The following is a 21,107-nucleotide window of genomic DNA, read 5'->3' on the forward strand; positions in this document are numbered from 1 at the left end:
GTGAATGGATTAGATTCTGATGGATGGATGATAGATGAATGAGTAGATTAGATACATATAGATAGGTAGATAAATGAGTGCATAGATGGATAGATTAGATAGGCAGACAAAATGATGGATGAGTGAATAAGATGGATGGATGGACAGATCGAGGATTACATAAATGGATAGCTTAGATTGGCAGACAGACAGATGATGGATGAATGAATAGATACTGATGAATGGATGGAAGGATAGAGATGAATGAATAGACTAGATACATATAGATAGGTAGATAAATGAATGAGTACATAGACAGATTAATAGGCAGACAGAGATAGATGAATAAGATAGATGTGAGTGAGTATGATAGAGTGAATAAGATGGATGGATGGATGGACAGACGGACGGACGGACATAGACAGATGGGGCCACCCCGCACAGTACCCACACACATCCTGGCACTGATGTTGAGAGGAAGGCTCGGGCTGAGCCTCCGGGAGGGAGAGGGGGAGGGACAAGAGCAAACAGGATGGATCATGGGAGAAGGCGGCTAAGTGGCCAAGGCGGCAGGTATGATTCACGTGACGGCACGTGTCATCCGTGTCATGCCGGGCCCGTGGCACGCCGTGACCGTGTCGTGCAGGTTCAGAGGGGGGCAGCAGGGCTGGCGGCAGGGACCCCACTCACTTCAAAATTATTCATCTGTGCCGTAAAGCCCAGAACACGCGCGGTAATCCACATGGCGCGTTCCCGTTCATTGTCCTTGTGTGAGTTCAGCCAGGGGTCCAGCATCTGGAGGGAGAGGAGAACAGGCGAGGCTCGATCCGACAGCCGGAAGGAGAGAAGCCTGATCAGCTGCTTCCCAAACCGCAGAAAGCCAGGTGGGAGCCCCGCTGCCACAGGCCGGCAGGGCCGGCACTCTGAGAGCCCGGCCAGCTTGGCCTAGAGGTCGAGCCCGGCGCCGGGTGCCGCTGTTTCCCCAGCCCCACAGGACTTGTGTACATTGGGGTTCTAGACCCTGACTCCATGGCCCGCTGTGCAACCTTGGCTGCACGGACCCCGTTTTCTCCTGGACCAGCGTGTGGGCCCTGCAGCTGGTGGCTGCACACAGTCCGTGACTTTTCCCTGAGCACTCCAACGTACTTCAGAGAGAGACCAGCATAGCTCAGACCGCAGCTCTGCTGCCTCTCCCCTGCACGGCCTTCCTCCTCCATCCACTTCCTGCCAGCTCAGCCCCACCGACCACGGGGGACAAAGGCTCTGTCCACTCAGGACCCCACTAGGCGCCCGGGTCTGGAAGGAGGGCTCTGAAAACCGGCCAATAGAAAGTGAGTTCAGACTGGAGTAGGAGGGAGCTGTGTGCTCGGACTGCTGTCTTTGGAAAGAGGTGATCACACGCATGTGTGCGTACACACACACATGAACAGACATGTGCACAAATGCACCCACACACACATCACACACAGACACATAAGAATGTGCTGTGGAATCAGGCACCTGTGGCTCACGCCTGTCATCCCAGCTACTCGGGGATCTGAGGATCACAGTTCAAAGCCAGCCTGGACAAGAAATTCCGTGACTCTCTCTTTTTTTTTGGTCATGGGGCCTGAACTCTGGGCCTGGGCGCTGTCCCTCAGCTCTTCAGCTCAAGGCGAGCGCTCTACCACCTGAGCCACAGCACCACTTCTGGTTTTCTGGTGGCTTATTGGAAATAAGAGTCTTATGGACTTTCCTGCCCAGGCTGGCTTTGAACCGTGATCCTCAGATCTCAGCCTCCTGAGTAGCTGGGATGACAGGCGGGAGCCACCAGCGCCCGGCACCCATGAGAGTCTTTTTTTTTTGTTTTTTTGTTTTTGTTTTTTTTTGGTCCGGTTGTGGGGCCTGAACTCTGGGCCTGGGCGCTGTCCCTCAGCTCTTCAGCTCAAGGCTAGCACTCTACCACTTGAGCCACAGTGCCACTTCCGGGTTTTTCTTTTTGCTTATGTGGTGCTGAGGAATCGAACCCAAGGTCTCAGGCATGCAAGGCAAGCGCTCTACCACTGAGCCACCTTCCCAGCCCACACATGAGAGTCTTATCTCCAGAGAACCACCAGAAAATCAGAAGTGGAGCTGTGGTTCAAATGGTAGAGGGTTCGCCTTGAGCAAACAACAACAGCAACAACAAAAAAAAAGAGATAACTCCTAGGCCCTGAGTTCAAGTCCCACAACCAACAAAAACAAACAGCCAGGAACAACAACAACAACAAAAGATTGTGTTGTGTGAGTGAAGAGGGGGACAGGACGGAGGACACGGCTACAAAATCAAGTAGCAGGGCACACGTGAGTGAGCTCACGGTCCTAGTGCTAAAAGTAAAAGGGGGGGGGACTGGAAGGCAGAGGACCACCAGCCCAGCCCCGCCTCAGCCTGCAGCCTCCACTTTGAACGCGAAGCCGCCCGGCGCCAAAGCCGCGCCGTCACCCCCAGTGCGATGCCTTCAGGAGCAGCCAGAGGACACCGCAGGCCCGTGTGTGGGAACCCCTCTGCACCCCGCACCTGCTCTGCCCTCCCCCCAGCCTCCCCATCTCACGCTCGCTGGGCCGCCCCTCGCACCCACCTCCAAGCACAGGGGGACCTTGGAGGGGTCTTCGATGACCACGGCCTCCATCAGCGTGTGCAGCGCGTGCATGGTGACCCTGAACAGCTCCTGCAGGGGGGGGACCTCAGGCTGCCGCCAACCGATGGGCGCTCCCCCCCAAATCCCCACCTGCATCCTCCACACACACTTCCTCCCCATCCCGGGCTTCCCTGGTGGCCCAGTGCTGACAGGAACCACCAGGACCTCTGTCCTGCCCCAAGCGTGCACATGCACGTGTTCTGGCCCTTGTTCCCCCGCCAAGCCTTTCTCCCCATCCCTGTGCTGGGCTCCCGGCCTGGGCCTCAGCAAGCAGGCTGGGGGCGAGGGCGGAGCCCGGCACGGTGCAGGTGAGCGTGTGTGGCTCAGGTGAGTGAGTGTGCACGGTGCAGGTGAGTGTGCACGGCGCAGGTGAGCGTGTGCAGTGAGTGCACACGCAGGACCTCGCTGTGAGGCACAGGCGTGCTCCTGGGTGAAGGGTCGCTCACAGCGCTCCCCGCCTGAGCACGAGGAGCGGGCAGAGGAGCCGCGCTCGCTAGCTGCACGGGAAGACGCATCAGTTCACATCATTAAAGAGAAAAGACAATCCCACCAGTAACACAGCCTCCAGCTGTGAAGGAACCCACAGGGAGGCAGGAAACTGCAGGGAGCCTGTTCACAAGATTTACATGAATACCCAAAGAGCCGGTGCCGGTGGCTCACGCCTGGCATCCCAGCTACTCAGGAGGCTGAGATCTGAGGATCGGGGTTTGAAGCCAGCCTGGGCAGTGGAGTCCACGCCACCTGACCTCCGACAGCTGAGCCTCCATGGGCCTCCACCGATCTCCTGTTCATTAAACGTGGGCGCTTCTCCCCTGCAACACTGCCCCGGCCTCCCGGCCCCCCGGGCCCCCGGCCTCCCACACAACGGCGAGGAGCAGCAGTTACCACGACAGCCAGGCCCTGGCTGGGGCTGGAGGCATCTCTCTTCAGGATGTCGGAGGGCGGCAGCGCCAGCACGCTCCCGAGGCAGGTCCGCAGCAGCTCCGCCCAGCTCTCGTTCTCCAGGATGGGCTTGAACTTCCTGCACGGAAGGACGGGCAGGAGGGGAACGGAGGGAGCAGACGGAGAGAGAAAGAGGAGGAGATGACAAGAATGGAACGGAAGCCGGGCTCTGTGGCTCACGCCTGATGTCCGAGCTACTCGGGAGGCTGAGATCTGAGGATCGCGGTTCGAAGCCAGCCTGGGCAGGAACGTCCGTGAGACTCTGATCTCCAATTCATCACAGAAAAAGCCGGAAGTGGCGCTGTGGCTCAAGTGGTAGAGCGCTCGCCTTGAGCAAAAGAAGCTCAGGGACAGCGCCCAGACCCAGAAAAAAAAATTGACACCTTCAAATGCAAACTGTTTGTACAACTAAAGATTAGCTAGACGACAGATACAGATGATCAATGCATAGATGACAGATTAAATGACAGAGAATAAATATAGATAATAGACAGATAGATAATAAATGATTGACAGATGATAAACTGATAGTAGATTGACAGATAATAGTGATAAGTAGATGCCAGATGAGAAATTAGATGACAGATTATAGATGATTTATAGATGATAGATGATTGATAAATGATAGATGATAGATGAGAGGTGATAAGATAGATGATGGTAGATAGATGATAGATGATAGATCATGGATAGATGATAGATGGAATAGATTGATAGATGGAAGGACAGACGGACAGATGGATGGATGAATATGGATGGTTGGAAGGATAATGGGTGGATGGATGGATAGATGGTTGGTTGGATGGATGGATAGATGATGGATGGATGGATGGACAGATGGGTAGATGGATGGATCATGGGTGGATGGATGGGTGGATGGTTAGATGGATGGATGGGTGGACAGATGGATAGTGGATGGACGGATGGATGGACAGATGTACAGACAGATGGATAGATGGATGGATGAAGGGCGGATGGATGGATGGGTGGGTGGGTGGGTGGATGGGTGGGTGGATGATGGATAGAGCCAGTGTCTGGTTACCTGAAGTCGGTGATGATGTTCATGGCGTTCTGTCTAATGGGGCTGGAGAGGGTGTTGATTGGCTCCTTCCTAATCACATCCTGCGACAGACAGCCCAGCCCAAGACCAGGACACCTCAGGAGCACAGCTCAGCTGCCTCCTCCTCCTCCCTCCCCTCCTCCCTCTCCTCCTCCCCCCCCCCCCCCCGCCGCCAGCAGCCTCCAGGTTAGGCCTAGAACCCTAGACCCCTCAGGAACCTGCCATGGGGCACCCCCACCCCAACCTCTCTTGCCCCGAGTCCTTCCCTGACCTGACCGCCTCTCCTCTGGCTGGCAGAGGAGCTCAGCAGTGGCAGGGAGGGGGGAGCAGTGGGGAGCCCTCCCCCTCCCCCTCCCCCCAGCTCCTTGGCGCCCAGCCGCCGTACCACCATGAAGGCCACGATCTCCAGCTTGTGCGGGATGTTGCTTTGGATCATGATTTCCTGCTGGCTCAGCACGCTGGTGAGTTGGGACAGCGTCTCCAGGTAACACAGCTTCAGATTGTTATCCTGGGGGAAGGGGGACGCTCAGGGCCCCCAGGTGAGGGAGCCCCCCCCCCACGATCTCGCCCTGGGGAGGTGGGAGCAGCCGAGGAAAGGCAGGGGCAGTAACTCCTGCGGTGGAAATGCCCGCCCCTCCCCATGGGGGCGGGGGCGGGGAAGGGGCTCCCCTCTCTCCTCAAACTAAAAGCTGGAAACACCCAGCTTCCTTCCTGCTCGAGATGTGTCTTGAGCCAGGTAAGGCAGTTCAAAACCCTGTGATCCTAGCTACTTGGGAGGCAGAGGTCAGGAGGACTGAGGTCTGAGGCTGGCCCGGCATAGAAGTTCTCAAGACGCTCCATCTCAACCAAGGGCTGGGGGCGGGAGCACACCCCGTCACCCCAGCGACACAGGGAAGCACAGGGCAGCCCATCCTGCCGCCCTGGGTGAGGAGATAACCAAGGCAAATAGCGGCGGGAGGTGTGGCTCAAGTGGTAGAGCACCTGCCTAGCCAGCATAAGGCACATAGGACGGTCCACGGTGCAGGGCAGGGAAGTTTCTCTGTACAGCTGTGCTTCCCACCAAGTCAGGGCTCCGGAGTAGCTGGGTAAGGAATGCCTGATTGAGGCCCCTCCTGTCACCCCAGCTACTCAGGAGGCTGAGATCCGAGGATCACGATTCAAAGCCAGCCTGGGCAGGAAAGTCCGTGAGACTCTGATCTCCAAGGAAGCACCAGAAAACCGGAAGTGGCGCTGTGGCTCAAGTGGCAGAGCGCTCACCTTGAGCACAAAGGGGACTCAGGGGCAGCCCCGAAGCCCTGAGTTCAAGCCCCAGGACACTCTCTCTCTCTCTCTCTCTCTCACACACACACACACACACACAAGGACAGATCGAAAGCTGGAGGGGGAAGTCCCTGTGAGAGGAGGCCAGAAGCGGGGGCAGGAGGGTGGGAGGGAGAGGTCTGCCCGCACCTTCTCCACAATGCAGTTCTGATAGTGCTGCAGGGTCAAAGCCAGGATGCTGTCCACGTGTTTGAAGACGGCGACCGTGTTCTCTAAGATGATCTTGGCGTAGATGAAGTAGATGGTGCTACAGACCAGCCCCCACTCCCTCTGCTGGAGCTCCTGCGGGGGAGGAGGTGGAGAGGCAAAGTGGCCGTCTCCTTGCCGGATGGGGAAACTGAGGCCAGGAGAGGAAAAGCATGCTCGGAAAGCCTGGGACGTGTGTACGTGTGGTGGTGAGCACTAGCAAGCTCTAACGCTTGAGGCCAGGACAGGAGGACGGGACGTCCCCGTGTGGGCCAGGCGGAGAGGACGTTCCCGGGAGGGACCCCAGGCCTGGGGACCAGGGAGGCTGGGGTGACGGGGCACAGGCACCTGCTTGAGTTTGAGGATGGGCGAGGCGTCCTGGTCGGTGAGCGCGGTGCCGAACTCCTCAACTTCGTCCAGAACCACCTGCAGGTGCCGCAGCGACAGGATGCTGAAGGCCACGGCGATGCCCTGCGGCGGCGGGCGGGGGGGGGGGGGGGGGGGAGAAGGAAAGGCAGCTTGGTTCCCTTGAATGGTTTGAGGTCCAGGAAGAGAACTAAGCAATTCAGTAGAAGCAGCGCTGTGTGTGTGTGTGTGTGTGTGTGTGTGTGTGTGTGTGTGTGTGTGTGTGTGTGTGTGTGTGTGTGTGTGTGTGTGTGTGTGTGTGTGTGTGTGTGTGTGTGTGTGTGTGACTCTTCTACAAGCATCCGATTGTGTCAAGACACAAAGCTCTTCATCCTCACCTCCCTCTCCAGCAGCTCCTTGTGGGAAGTCTTCAGAATCGACCACAGAATCTTCTTCACCAGCTGGGGGTTGTTGGTGGTGCTCACGGTGTAGCCAAGGAATCTGTACAGGAAAGCCTAGGTGGTGGGAAGGAAGGAAGGTCAAAGCCAAGGTCAGGCAGGTTTAGCGGGAGACCAGGGCAGCCAGCTGGGAGGATGGCGGCCCATTCAGAGACTACAGGGGTCAATCACGGCTTGCCTCTCCCTCGGGTGGAGTGGGGTCTGGCCTCTGTTAGGAGGAGGGCTAAAGGCGGGAGAAATAAGGCTCCCAGCTCCATACACCTTCCACTTCCAGCTGGGGTCCAGGACCTGTTCCTTCCCTTGCCATCTTTAAATCTGCATGATATAGAAGGCAAGCTCTCCGGCTGGAGCTAAGCACTCATGATGGCTCCCGCCTGTCATCCCAGCTACTCGGGAGGGAGGCTGAGATCTGAGGATCACGGTTTGAAGCCAGCCTGGGCAGGAAAGTCTGCGAGACTCTTATCTTCAATGAACCACCAGAAAAAAACCAGAAGGGGAGCTGTGGCTCAAAGTGGCAGAGAGCTAGCTCGAGCGAAAACACTCAGGGAACAGTTCAAGCCCCAGAACTGACACACACACACACACACACACACACACACACACACACACACACACACACACACACACACACACACACACACACACACACACACACACACACACACACACACACACACACACACACACCTAGGAACTCCAGCAAAGAGGACAGTCAGCAGAGGGCTCAGAGCGCTAAGATGAGCTGCTGCAAGGCTTCAGCGGCTGCCTGCCTGCCTGAGCCCGTCCTTCCTCTGCTGACCCCCCACTTCCTCCACCTTCTAATGAGACGTTTCCCACCCCCAGCCCCAGCCACCTGCACAGACGCACCTTCTCCTCATCATTGTCTCTGAGGCAAGTTATCCTGTTCAGGACGTCCATGGTGAGCTGCTCCATCCAGCCATCATCGCTGATGGCCACCAGCGATTGACTGGAAAACTGAGGAAAAAAGAAGGGAGAAGGAATCCACTATGCAGGGGAGGGGGAGGGGGAGGGAGGGGCTGTGTGGGGAGGGGGGCTCCCAGCCCCGTGGAAATGGGGTAGCAAAGAAGTGAGAGACAGGGGCAAGTGGGGCGCGGACGCGGGAGGGGCGGTGCTGACGGAGCCTCACAGGAGACAGGACGGGGCTGGCGGAAGGGGGCCCGCACCTGCAGCAGCCTCTGCTCCCAGGTCCCCTGATTCAGGCTCCCCTCGTCGCAATCTGCAAATGACGACGAGTGTCGATGGAAACTTCCGGGCCGCAGGAAACCGAACCCTAACTCTAACCCTAGCCCTCCCCCGTGCCACCACCAAGAGATGATGAGCACCCCGCGTCACCCCAAGGACTGGGACCTGGGCTGTGTGGGGCCCCCGCCCTCATCCACGCCTCCACGGAGAGGACCCCGCCACCCGCCACCTGGGAAGATCGGGAGGCTGCGCGCGCCCTCCTCACCTCCTGCCCCTCAGGACCCCATCTCTCTTGCCCTCCCCCCATTCCCCTCCTCCCCGCCCCCCTACCCCCACCACACCTCGCCCTCACCATCCAGGGTCTGCAGCATCTCTGGGATCACCTTCTTCCACAGCTGGCCGATGCAGGAGTTGATAACAGGGTGCAGGGAGGTGATGGGGTGCAGGGCAGATAAGAGCTTCAGGGACCGCACCCCAAACTCCTTCTGCCTGTAGGGCCTCAGAGCAAACAGCTGAGGAAGGAGAGAAGGAAGGCAAGGGGGAAGGAGGGAAGGGACGGAGGGGGAAGATTAGGAGACACTTCCGGGATGAGGAGGCGACACTGGGTCCTCCTCCTGGTGCAGCTCTTGAACAGAACCCCCGAAACGTCCTCCATCACAGCTGCCCGCGACATGCCTTCCCCGCCCCCCCCCCCCCCGGGCCAGTGAGGCCAGTGAGGCCCCGCCCCCCGCCAGTGAGGCCAGTGAGGCCCCGCCCCCCGCCAGTGAGGCCAGTGAGGCCCCGCCCCCCGCCAGTGAGGCCAGTGAGGCTCCGCCCCCCGGCCAGTGAGGCCAGTGAGGCTCCGCCCCCCGGCCAGTGAGGCCAGTGAGGCCCCGCCCCCCGCCAGTGAGGCCAGTGAGGCCCCGCCCCCCGGCCAGTGAGGCCAGTGAGGCCCCGCCCCCCCAGGGCCAGTGAGGCCAGTGAGGCCCCGCCCCCCGGCCAGTGAGGCCAGTGAGGCCCCGCCCCCCCGGCCAGTGAGGCCAGTGAGGCCCCGCCCCCCCAGGGCCAGTGAGGCCAGTGAGGCCCCTGCTCTCTGAAGACCCCGCCGAGCCTTTGCCCTGCAGGGCTATGGTGGTCCCATCGGGTCCACGGTGTGCGCCTCATCCACACCAGAAACACCCAAAGCAGGGCTGCACCGGTCCCGACACAGCGGTGGACAGAGACAGAAGCAGAGCATGCTGGACTAACGAGGCCCACGTGGCACTGGCTCCTTATCCAAGGTCAACGGAGAGAGGCTCTCCACAGGGCCAGACAGGAGGCAGGCCGGGCCTCCCCCCCCCCCCCCAGGCTCCCGCCCTACCACTCAGTTTCCTCCTCCATGCTTTTGGCTTCTTGATTCTTGGCATTACAGGGATATCCAACTGTTTGTGGAATGATAGGTGTATGCACAAGTGAGGGATAGTTGGGATAGGTGAGTGGATGGATGGGTGGATGGATGGATGGATGGATGGATGGATGGATGGATGGATGGATGGATGGGTGGATGGATGGATGGTGGGTGGATGGATGAGTGGATGGATGGATGGGTGGATGGATGGATGGATGGGTGGATGGATGGGTGGATGGATGGATGGGTGGATGGATGGATGGATGGATGGGTGGATGGATGGATGGGTGGATGGATGGATGGATGGATGGATGGGTGGATGGATGGATGGGTGGGTGGGTGGGTGGGTGGATGGATGGATGGATGGATGGGTGGATGGAGGGAGGGAGGAAAGGGAGGGAGAGGGATGAATGGGTGGGTAGTTGAATGGATGCATGAGTGGGTAGATGGATGGATGGATGAATGGGGGGATGGACAGATGGGTAGATGGATGGGTGGGGGTGGGTGGGTGGATGGATGGAAGGACAGATGTTAATTGGATGGGTGGGTGGGTGGAGGGATGGATGGATGGATGGGGGGGTGGGTGGATGGATAGAAGGACAGATGGTAATTGGATGGGTGGGTGGGTGAATGGATGGATGGATGGATGGGTGGGTGGATGGATGGGTGGGTAGGTAGGTGGGTGGATGGATGGATGGATGGATGGATGGGTAGATGGGTGGGTGGGTGGAGGGATGGATGGATGGATGAGTAGGTGGGTGGATGGGTGGTTGGATGGGGGGATGGATGGATGGGTGGATGGGTGGGTGGGTGGATGGATACATGGGTGGGCAGATAGGTGGACGGGCAGACAGATGCAGTATCACTTACCACGAGTTGGGTGAGGAGTGTCTGTGGGGAGATGATCAGGGCGGCTGGGTGAAAGGGGACAAGGAGGGAACAGAGTCAGCTCGCCTTCAGCTCTCCTTCACTACCCCAGACAAGAGGAAAAGGCAAGGCAGAAAGAGAGCAACTGTGTGCATGCTGGGGGCCGGGGGCTTGAAAAGACAAACCCCAAGTCACATGCTGAGTGGACCCCTGGTCCTGGGCCCATGGAGGCCAGGGATGGAGGCAGGGCAGCGTGAAGAGCGAGGGGTCAGAACATGTCTGTAATAACCCACGCCCGGCGCCACTGTTTTCAATGAGAACCAGGCCCATGGCAGTGTGTCTGTAATCCCAGCAGTGGAGAGCTAGGGCAGGAGGGGCCTGAGTTCCAGGCCTCAGGCGTCGGCACCCAGGGCCATAGCTGGCACCTGACTACCCCCATGCCACAGCGGGAACCCTCCCTTCCACACCCCTGCAGGGCCTCGGCGGGGGGGGGGGGGGGCCTCTCAGCTGCCCCTGGCCCAGACACACCCCTTCCTGGCACTCACGGCTGCGGTGGAACTTGCTGAGGTAGGGGAAGTGGCCCAGGGCCGAAGACTGCAGGGCGATCTCGGTGGCAGCCTTACTCAGGATCAGGAAGGCCTTGAAGTTGGTGGGGTGACACACGAAGGTGACCAGTTTGGGCAAGGGCAGCTGGCAGGGGACGTGGGGGGGCTTCAGTGACAAGGCCTCATGGGTCCCCGGCCCAGTTCTCCAATCCCGAGACCTGGTGTTCCTTTAAAGCCTCATCAACCCAGCCTCCTCCCATTCGCTCTTATCCCCCCCCACTCTCCCCTCCTCCTGTCCTCTCTCCCACTCTCTCTCTCTCTCTCTCCTGCTCTTTCTCTTTTTCTCCCTCTCTCCCTCCCTCACCCCAGATTAATAAAACACAAGCCACGATCCTCCTCCGTGAACTTATACTAAGGAGGACTCCGTCGGGCGGGCTGCCTCTTCCCTCTGGGCAGCCCGTGGATCCTTCCAGACTCCTGGGAAGGTCGTGGCGATCCCCGACCCACAGCCCACGTCTGCTCCCCGCCCTCGCCCCCGCCCCGTCCCCCCACCCCGCCTTCATTCCAGGGACCCAGAGCAGCCCAGAGGACCACTTGCTCTTGGTTTACAGCTGGGAGCTGGCTCAGGCCCGCAGACCCCTCGCCCAGCGAGCTCCTCCCCTTCCCGGGAGCCCCTCTACGGGCCCAGCCAGAGGAGGGAGTGTGGGAGGGACAGGAGAAGACAGAGGGGAGGGGCGTGAGACACAAGGCGGAGACCGGAGCCCCCCACTTTGGCCCTAGCTGCAATACCATCTTCAGGATTCTCAAGCACAATAGCTGCATGGCCTCTTCATGCTGTGGGGGAGAGAGGAGGGGAAATGAAACCGCCGCCCTGCACCCCCGTGAACCTCCCCCCCAGCCAGGCCAGCTAGCCGAGTCTGACTCCAGCCTTCCCCTAAGCTCTCCCGGGTCAAGTGGGTGGATTCTGAGGCCCCGCCCCTGCCCCGGACCACTCACAGAGAAGTCCCACTGGCTGAGCTTGATGATGTAGGAGATGATGACATGGCCCTGGGGTAGGCGCAGGTAGCCATACTCAGCCAGAATCTCCAGGAAGCCAAGCAGGGCCATCCGCACCTGTCACCCGTACAGCAGGTCAGGGGACAGGGACAGGGACGGGGGGGGGGGCGTAGGGAGGGGTCCTCCTGTCCTAGGTGAGGACACAGGACCGAGCAGAACCTCGGCCCTCCCCACTCCAAGGTTCAGCGAGCCGTCTGTGGGACCTGCTAACAAGAGGCCGGACAGGTACCACTGCCTGACCTGCAAGTTCCACCCCGGAGCAGCTCCCTCCATCCTCCCGGGGGGCTCGGAGAGATCAAAATGGCAGGAATCGCCATGGAGGGAATCGCTGAGCTGCAGAGATGCCTGCAGAATTGGGGGGAGGGGGAGAAGATTAGACCAGGAGCTCTAAGACCGAAACCCAAGGAACCAATCACCCAATCAATCCACACAACGAGGGGCCGAATGGGCACTTCTCAGAAGGAGGACGAGGGGCCGATAAATCCACCAACAAAGGAGTGGAAAGGACTCTGGGGTTCCATCTCGACGCAGGGCAGAATGGTGCCCCTGGCCTCTCTTCCCCATCCTGGCCCCTCCCTACCCCCCACGTCCATTCTCCACCTGGGTAACGCCTCCCGCTCACCTGCCTGCACTCCTCCTGGATCACCACAATGACAGAGTTCATCACCTGGCTCCTGAGCAGCTCTGTCTGATTCACTAGGGAAAACAGGCAGGCAATTGGAGTGGGGTCCGTGCCCCCAGGGGAAGAATCCTGGACACAGACCTTGCTTCCTTGGACAGGGTCCTCCAGCCCGAGCTGGGGGGGGAGGGCATCTCTGCCAGGGCCCCTGCCCCTCCCCCAGAGCTGGCCACACAGAGCTCAGCCGCCCCGCACCTCTCCACCTCAGCTTCCACCTTGTCTCTGATGTGGCCTGACCTCTGTGCTTTCCATCTCCTTCTGGCCTTTCCACTTGGTCTCTCAGGTAACACAGCTAACCCAACCAACCAACCAAGCAGCCAATCAATCGATCGGTCCATCGATCCATTGATCTCTCTCTCTCTCTCTCTCTCTCTCTCTCTGTATCCTGGCCAGTGTGCTAATAAGCACACAGCATAAGCTTAACACAAGCACTTGAGAGAGAGCACACTTAGAATCATAGGCAAACCACAGAGCCACAGAACGCACGACCTCTTGCTTGCTTGGCTGGCGCTCCACCACTTGGTCCGTGCATCCAACAGTGCGTGTGTGTGTGTGTGTGTGTGTGTGTGTGTGTGTGTGTGTGTGTGTGTGTGTGTGTGTGTGTGGGGATTGAATTCAGGGCCTCACACCTCACACTCTTGGCTTTTTTCACTCAAGCCTCTACCATTTGAGCCGCACCTCTACTCTGGCTTTTTTTTTTTTGGCTAATTGTGGGGCTTCATTGAACTCTGGGCCTAGGTGCTATCTCTGAACTTCTTTTATTCAAGGCAAGCGCTCTACCACTTAAGCCTCACTGCCACTTCTGGCTTTTTGGTGATTCATTGGAGATCAGAGTCTTACCAACTTTCCTGCCTGGGCTGGCTTTGAACCAGGATCCTCAGATCTCAGCCTCCTGAGTAGCTAGGATGACAGGCGTGAGCCACCGGCACCCGGCTCAGCTGGTTATTTTTGAGATAGGGTCTATTATAAGCTTTTCTGCCCAGGCTAGCTTTGAACTGCAACCCTCCAATCTGAGCCTCCGAGCAGCTAGGATTACAGGCACGAGCCCCACAGACTCCTGGGAGCTGTTTTTGGGGGGTCCGGTCGTGGGGCCTGAACTCTGGGCCTGGGCGCTGTCCCTCAGCTCTTCAGCTCAAGGCTAGTGCTCTACCACTTGAGCCACAGCGCCACTTCTGGCTTTTTTCTTTTTGCTTATGTGGTGCTGAGGAATTGAACCCAGGGCCTCAGGCATGCAAGGCAAGCGCTCTACCACTGAGCCACCTTCCCAGCCCCCTGGCTGTAACTGTTTTTAACTGCTCTGCTGGACCGTCTCACAGGGGAAGAAAACGGAGGGAAAATGAGGTCCCAGGCCCCGTTCCTGCTCACCTTCTCGAAACACCTTTTGGAAGACCTGAAGGGCACACAGGATCTCGGCCAGGTCTCTGGACGCCAAGGTCTTCAGTAGTAGACTCACCACCTGCTCGCTGTACAGCTTGGCTGGCCAAAGCGTGTGAACACAAAGGTCTGTGTAAACCAGGCGCTGGTGGCTCATGCCCTTCCTCCCAGCTACTCGGGAGACTGAGACCTTAAGACCATGGTTCAAAGCCAGCCCAGGCAGAAAAGTCCATGAGACTCTGATCTCCAATGAACCACCAGAAAACCAAAGGGGCCTTGTGGCTCAAGTGGTAGAGCACCAGCCTTGAGCAAAACAGCTCAGGGATGGTGTCCAGGCCCTGAGTTCAAGCCCCACAACGGACAAAAACAAAACAAAAACAACAACAACAACAAAGGAATGGCAGGTGACAAGTAGGAATGAATTATGTCACAGAAAGACACTGACACCCCGGGAGATAGAAATGGGGGTGTTGTCCACTGTGGAGGACAAGCATTCACAAGACACACATGCTCTCCCTGAGCCAGGCCCTGTCCCCCACCCCCACCCAAAGGTCAGGAAGACCACCAGTACCATCAGTGCTGGAATCACCTTGTCCCAGACCTGAGCTGGGGATCCCCGGGGAAGAAGGAAGGAGACGCTCAAATACATGTACACACACATTCATACACACACATACACACACGCATGCATGTATACACACACACACAGGCCAGGGTGGCTGTGGACTCACTCAGGTTGTAGAATCCCCTCATAGCAAGGCTGTGGTTCTCCACGGAAAGAGAATCCTTGCTGAGAACCTTTAAACTCACCTGGGGGGTTAACACCAAGTCCATCAGAGCTGAGAAGAACCATACCCCAGGGTATGGGTGGGGAAACTGAGGCACGAGGCCAGGAAAAGGGTACAGTGGTTGGCCAAAGGGGTGAGAAGAACAGAGAACCCAAGAATCACTGTTTCTGGACATCGAGAGAGGAAGACAAGGGACAACAAAGTAATTATAGAAAAGAGGTGCCCTGGGCTGGGAAGGTGGCTCAGTGGTAGAGCGCTCGCCTAGCATGCATGAAGCCCTGAGTTCAAGCCCCAGGACCACATATACAGAAAAAGCCAGAAGTGGCACTGTGGCTCAAGTGGTAGAGCACTAGCATTGAGCAAAAGCTCAAGGACAGCACCCAGGCCCTGAGTTCAAGCCCTAGGATAAAAAAAACAAAAGAGGTGACCTTTGCCAATGCCCTGCTGTCTTCCTTCCTGTTCAGAACTGTATCACAACATGGCCATTTGCCAAGGCATCATGAGCAGCCTGAACTCATCCCTCTTCCCCAGAGGTTAGGAGAAGCAGCAGGATGCCCTCCTCCTTCCCTCCCCTCTCTCCTCTCTCTGGTGCCAACACTAGGCTCAAACTTAGGGCCTGGGCATTGTTCTTTAGCTTCTTGCTCTAGGCTGGCACTCTACCACGTGAGCTACACCACAACTTCCAGCTTTTTGGGTGGCCAACTGGAGATTCGAATTGCATGGAACTTTCTGGCTGTGGCAGGTTCCGAACTGTGATCCTCGAATCTCAGCCTCCTGAGAGGCTAGGATGACAGCCGAACCACAGGTGCCTGGCTCAGGGTCTGTCTCTGCAGGAGTCACAGAGGACTTGTTTATTTGCTGGTGGAGACTTCTTCCTCTTACTCTATCTGCTCCGGGAAGCCTGGTGTGTGTGTGCACATATGTGTGTGTGTGTGTGTGTGTGCGCACACGCGTGTGCCTGTGCATGTGTGTGACTAGGCACCTCCCCGGGGAAGCCATCGCCCGCAGAGGAGAGACGCAGGGCCAGCCCAGGACACGCCAGGCCCACACACACGCACCAGCTTGAACAGCATGTTCGTGATATTTTCCACCTGGGACTCCAGGTTGATGCCACCATAGCCGCTTTGCACCAGGGCATCCAAGAGCTGGCAGAGGCACTGTGGAGTGAGAGCAGAGTCAGGGCCAGGCCACCCGAGCAAACACGCTGTCCTCACACCTGCTCCTCACAGCTGTGTCTGAGCATCATCAAGTTCAATGTCTAGCCCTTCCGTGCAGGAGCCGCAACGGTTCCCTTCTCCCCGCCCACTTGATTTCACTCCACCTTTATTCCACATGGATTTTTTTTTTAGGGCAGTTCAACATTTCAAAGAAGCCAAATAAATTGATCATGACCCAAAGCCAGATGCCAGGAGGCCAAGATCTAAGGATTAAGGTTCAAAAGCCAGCCTGGGCAGAAAAGTCCATGAGACTCTTATCTCCAATGAACCATCAAAAAGCTGGAAGTGACCCGGCAGCAGCGGCAGCAGCTCACACCTGTAATCCCAGCTACTCAGGAGGCTGAAATCTGCGGATGTGGCTAAAGTGATAGAGCGACAGCCTTGGTATGGCACCCAAGCCTCTGAGTTCAAGCCCCAGGGCACACAAAATCAATCTCTCTCTCCCTCTCTCTATCTCCTTCTTAGTTATTTCTCAGGTAGGATCTCAAGTAGGAAGGATTCATTTTGGCCCATGATTTCCTAGGTTTCAGTCCACATTTCACTGGCTCCATTGCTATGAGATATTTCTCAGGAATGCAAGGATGGTTTGACCCTATGGTGAAAGGGAGTATTATGGCAGCAGGAACATGTGGTAGAGCAAAGCACATCAGGTTATGGTAGCCAGGAAGCAGAGGGGTGCGGGGGAGACAGAGAGACAGAGAGACAGAGAAGGAGAGAGAAAAAGAGGAGAGACACAGAGACAGAGACAGAATGCGCACAGACAAGATACATTATTCAATAACTGCCCCCCAGGCAGGGCACCAGTGGCTCAAGCCTGTAATCCCAGCTACTCAGGAGGCTGAGATCTGAAGATTACAGTTCAAAGCCAGCCTGGGTAGGAAAGTCTGTGAGATTCTCTTATCTCCAAGTAATCACAGAAAAAGCTGGAAGTGGTGCTGTGGCTCAAGTGGGTAGAGCGCTAGCCTTGAGCATAAAGGAGCTCAGGGAGAGTGTCCAGGTCCAGAGTTTGAACCCTAAGGCCAGCTTCCTCCAAAAAAGAAGGAAGGAAGGAAAATGGAAGGAAGAAGGGAGGGTGGGTAGGAGGGAGGGAGGGAGGGAGGGAGGGAGGGAAGGAGGGAGGGAGGGAGGGAGGGAGGGCTGGTTTCTGACTGAATTTGGCCCATGGGCTGTTTCCTGCCACCCATGGCACTCATTACCCTGTGAGTGTGGCACCCCCTCCCACCCCACCCCCACCCCCCTGCAGTCACCTGGGAGATGTAGAAAGGCTCTAGGTGGACGGATACCAGGGCCATCAGCCTGCGCACCAGCCAGTTCACCTGGCTCCTGAGTTTGGAAGGTGATATGAGGAAGAAGAGGTGGCCCACTATCACCAGCGCTTGCTCAGTGACCTGTGCCCAAGGAGACAGGATGTGAGAGCCGGGGCTCCGGGGAGAAGGCCCGACAAGCCCTCCGTGGTGGCTGGGCCTCAGTCAGCCTCTACAGTCCTCGGTCAACAGTCCTTCGGCGCTGAGAGGCACCAAAGACTTCGGCTCAGTAATCCCGAGCGATGGCAGGAAGAACGGGCAAGTGTGTTCTGACTGTACCCCTTTCTGGATAACGGGGAGAGCCACTCTCGGGGAGACAAGCCTCCATCCCTCAGCCATCACCCACCCGATCTCTCCTCACCTTCCCCCTGCTCTTGAGAGGCCAGCGGTTGAAGATGACTCGCAGGGTGAGGTAGGCTTTGATGTTCAGAGCTTCCAGGGAGATATCCATGGCTTCAGTGTCCTTGGGGCCCAGGTTCAGGTGCTTCTGGGCGTTGATGGCCAGCCCGCTGAGCACTGGGGACGGGGTGGGACGGGGAGTGGCCTGTCATCCTTCCCCGCCCTCCGCGTCGCCACGCAGACCCCCCCCCAGCCCCGTGAAGGCGAGGGGCCCTACGTTGGGAAGCACTGATCCATTCACCCTCTCCCCGCGGCTTGCCTCCAAGCATCTGCTTGCACTCCGGCATCCCCAGCCCGGGGCGTCGGAGATGCTTCCCCCGGCTCCCCCTGGTCCCCGCGGAGCCTCACCCTGACACAGGGCCAGCCTGTCCTTCTCCTCCACTGCTATCCTCAGCAGAGGCAGCACGTGCTCCCACGTGACCCCGACGTAGGTGGCTGCTCCTAAGGGGAGAGGCAGGAAAGGCGCCCTCTGGCCAAGGGGTGCAGCGCCAGCCTTGAGGGACAAAGCTGAGGCCCAGTTCCTGGGCCCCAATTCAAGGGCTAGGGGCAGCCCACACATATAAACACACAAAAACGGGGAGCCTGGTGACTTGATTTTTTTCTTTTCTTTTTGGTGGTCGTGGGGCTTGAACTCAGGGCCTAGGAGCCATCGCTGAGCTTCTTTATGCTCAAGGCTGGCGCTCTGCCACTTGAGCCACAGCGCCACTTCTGGTTTTCTGGTGGTTCACTGGAGATCAGAGTCTCAGGGACTTTCCTCCCCTGGCTGGCCTCCAACCTTGATCCTCAGATCTCAGCCTCCTGAGATCGCTGGGATGACAGGCGGGAGCTTCCAGCGCCCAGCTTTGATTTTTCTTCATAATGGAGGAAGGTACGTAGATAAAGATAAAGGAGATAATTCTGGCCACAGAGCTACTGCTGGACACGGCCGTGGGTGGACGTGGGATGGTGATTCGAGCCCCACCCAGCTGCTATACTAGAACTTTCCCAGCCAATTCCAAGCTGCCGTTTCTTCCCCTCCCACTGCCCAAGGGGCTTTGGTTCTGCTTCTCACCCTTGTGGCTCCCGTCTGCTCCCCCTGTGCTCCCATGTTCTCTGCCTGCATCTTCCTTCTGGGCCCTTCCTCCTCCTGCGTTCCCATCAGCCCCTAGGGCCTGGTCTGTCCCTGTCCTCTCCTCTCCTCGGTCCACCCTCGCCTCCCACCCCGCCCTCCTGACACTGAGGCCCTCCCCCGTGCATGGGGGACGGACGGCCGCTCATACCCCTGCTGAGGTTGAGTTTTCCCACTGCCACCAGGAGGCTCCTGGGAGGCAGGCTGCGCAGACGCGGTTTGTTCAGGAGCTTGATGATGACCACGCCGGGGTAATGGGAGCCCAGGGCCATGAGGACCATGGTGCTGACCTCCTCCAGCTCCTCTTCCAGCTTCTGGAAAAGAGAAGGACGGGCTGTCCAGGCCAGGATCTCTGGAGAGTCGGCTTTGGTCAGCAGGTGGTTTCAGCAGCTCACTAGGGCACTGTAACCCCCGCCCCGTCCCAATCCACCCCCGGGGACGGAGGGGCGAGGAGGACAGGAAGGTCTTCCTGTACAAGGCTCTAGCCGCAGGGCGGGGGTCTAAGCAAAGCCTCAGAAGGAAGAACAGCTCATAGGTAGGGCGTCAGGGGAATGATACACACGTGTGTGACGGAGCCAGGGGCCGGGGCGCACGCCTGTCATCCCAGCCACTCAGGAGGCTGAGGTCTGAGGATGGCGGTTTGAAGTCAGCTTGGGAGGACCAATCTGAGAGACTCCCATCCCCAATTTAAGCCGCAAAAACAAAGCAAAAAAAAAAAAAACCCCAAAGTGGAGATGTGGCTCAAATGGGAGAGCACCAGCCCTGCACCAAAAAAACTCCAAGCATGAGCTCAAGGTCCTCAGTTCAAACCACAGTACACTGGCACCCAAGACAAAACCAAACCTGGGTTCCTTGGATTGGGAATGTGGCTCCGTGGTAGAGTGCCAGCCTAGCTAGCCTTCAGCAAAAGAAGCTCAGAGACGGTGCCCAGGCCCTGAGTTCAAGCCCCAAGACCAGAAGAAGAAAGAGAGAGAGAGAGAGAGAGAGAGAGAGAGAGAGAGAGAGAGAGAGAGAGAGAGAGAGAGAGAGAGAGAGAGAGAGAGAACTCCAGGGTTTAGATCTAGCACCCCTCTTTCCCCTTGACCCCCCCCAGCCTGGGGAGCCATCCCCCTCCCTCTCCCCCACCCCCAGGCAGCCCTCCTGCACCCCCACCCCCAGCCCAGAGACGCAGATGCCCACCGTCATCCGCAGATAGTTGATGATGATATCCGTCAGCTTCCGGCACAGCCCGATGGACATCTTGTTGTTTGAGATCCTGACTGCCAGCAGCTTGAGGACCTCCAAGGCTTCTTCAGGTGACAGCTGTCGGAAGAGACAGACACTCAGGATGCACGCAAGGCTGAGAGGCGGAGGGGGGGCCGTGAGAAAGGAGGTGGCCAACGGGCACCCTGGGCCGGGACTGGGGTGGCCCGGAAGTCCCTCCCCTTCTCCCAGCACAGCCCAGCCAGCTGGCCCAGGTGACCCTGTCCTGGCCAGGGTCTACCTGGAAGGTGCTCACCTGGCCTGACACCTGGAGAGCCTCCATGATGTACTCTATGCTCCTCCCCAAGATGTCCCAGTTGGAGCTGTTCACCTCGTGCTCCATAGCCACAGGCATCTCTGTTGGCCACAAGCCGCCTCCTCCCTCTTCCCTGCCAGGTTAAAAAAAAAAAATGGGTGGGTTGGGAAGGTGGCTCAGTGGTAGAGCGCTCGCCTTGCATGCACAAAGCCCTGGGTTCGATTCCTCAGCACCACATAAGCAGAAAAAAAGCCAGAAGTGGCGCTGTGGCTCAAGGGGTCAAGCGCCAGCCTTGAGCTGAAGAGCTAAGGGACAGCGCCCAGGCCCAGAGTTCAGGTCCCACGACTGACCAAATAATCTTTTTAAAAAAAGTGTTTACAAATCAGAAAGCCAGGCGCCGGTGGCTCCCGCCTGTCATCCCAGCTACTCAGGAGGCTGAGATCTGAGGATCAAAGTTCAAAGCCAGCCTGGACAGGAAAGTCCCTGAGAATCTTATCTCCAATGAACCACCAAAAAGCCAAAGTACTAGAGTACTATCCTTGAGCACAAAAACTCAGAGACAGAGTCTGGGCCCTGAGTTCAAGCCCTAGGACCAGCACACGCACGCAGGCACGCACGCACACACACACACACACACACACACACACAGAGTACAAGTTTTAGGTGAAGGAATTCTGCACCCGGCCCGCCCTCCCCAAGGCCCTGTCCCAGCCCATTCTCATGTCCAGACTCACTTCACTTCCTCGCCAAGCGCGC

General features: G+C 57.9%; 1 protein-coding gene across 1 annotated transcript in view; it reads right to left on the minus strand.

The window, feature by feature from the left end:
• Positions 1-21,107, minus strand: part of LOC138807302 (maestro heat-like repeat-containing protein family member 1) — a 36,297-nt gene extending 15,190 nt beyond the window's left edge. Inside the window, exons 1-27 of the mRNA XM_069992932.1 lie at positions 21,086-21,107; positions 20,352-20,484; positions 20,033-20,155; positions 19,005-19,167; positions 18,094-18,186; positions 17,708-17,862; positions 17,290-17,430; positions 15,884-15,982; positions 14,769-14,847; positions 14,029-14,139; positions 12,607-12,680; positions 12,225-12,329; positions 11,925-12,041; positions 11,718-11,762; positions 10,929-11,073; positions 10,387-10,430; positions 8,503-8,662; positions 8,132-8,184; positions 7,815-7,922; positions 6,888-7,004; positions 6,493-6,615; positions 6,088-6,240; positions 5,024-5,146; positions 4,621-4,700; positions 3,522-3,657; positions 2,577-2,666; positions 670-774 (exon numbers count right to left, since the gene is read on the minus strand). Coding sequence (XP_069849033.1) covers positions 670-774; positions 2,577-2,666; positions 3,522-3,657; positions 4,621-4,700; positions 5,024-5,146; positions 6,088-6,240; positions 6,493-6,615; positions 6,888-7,004; positions 7,815-7,922; positions 8,132-8,184; positions 8,503-8,662; positions 10,387-10,430; positions 10,929-11,073; positions 11,718-11,762; positions 11,925-12,041; positions 12,225-12,329; positions 12,607-12,680; positions 14,029-14,139; positions 14,769-14,847; positions 15,884-15,982; positions 17,290-17,430; positions 17,708-17,862; positions 18,094-18,186; positions 19,005-19,167; positions 20,033-20,155; positions 20,352-20,450 — 2,841 coding nt within the window. The 5' untranslated portion in view covers positions 20,451-20,484; positions 21,086-21,107. The remainder of the gene's footprint in view (positions 1-669; positions 775-2,576; positions 2,667-3,521; positions 3,658-4,620; positions 4,701-5,023; positions 5,147-6,087; positions 6,241-6,492; positions 6,616-6,887; positions 7,005-7,814; positions 7,923-8,131; positions 8,185-8,502; positions 8,663-10,386; positions 10,431-10,928; positions 11,074-11,717; positions 11,763-11,924; positions 12,042-12,224; positions 12,330-12,606; positions 12,681-14,028; positions 14,140-14,768; positions 14,848-15,883; positions 15,983-17,289; positions 17,431-17,707; positions 17,863-18,093; positions 18,187-19,004; positions 19,168-20,032; positions 20,156-20,351; positions 20,485-21,085) is intronic.

Source organism: Dipodomys merriami, unplaced genomic scaffold, assembly GCF_024711535.1.
Source record: "Dipodomys merriami isolate MVZ:Mamm:240054 unplaced genomic scaffold, mDipMer1.0.p SCAF_1009, whole genome shotgun sequence".
Classification (NCBI taxonomy): domain Eukaryota; kingdom Metazoa; phylum Chordata; class Mammalia; order Rodentia; family Heteromyidae; genus Dipodomys; species Dipodomys merriami.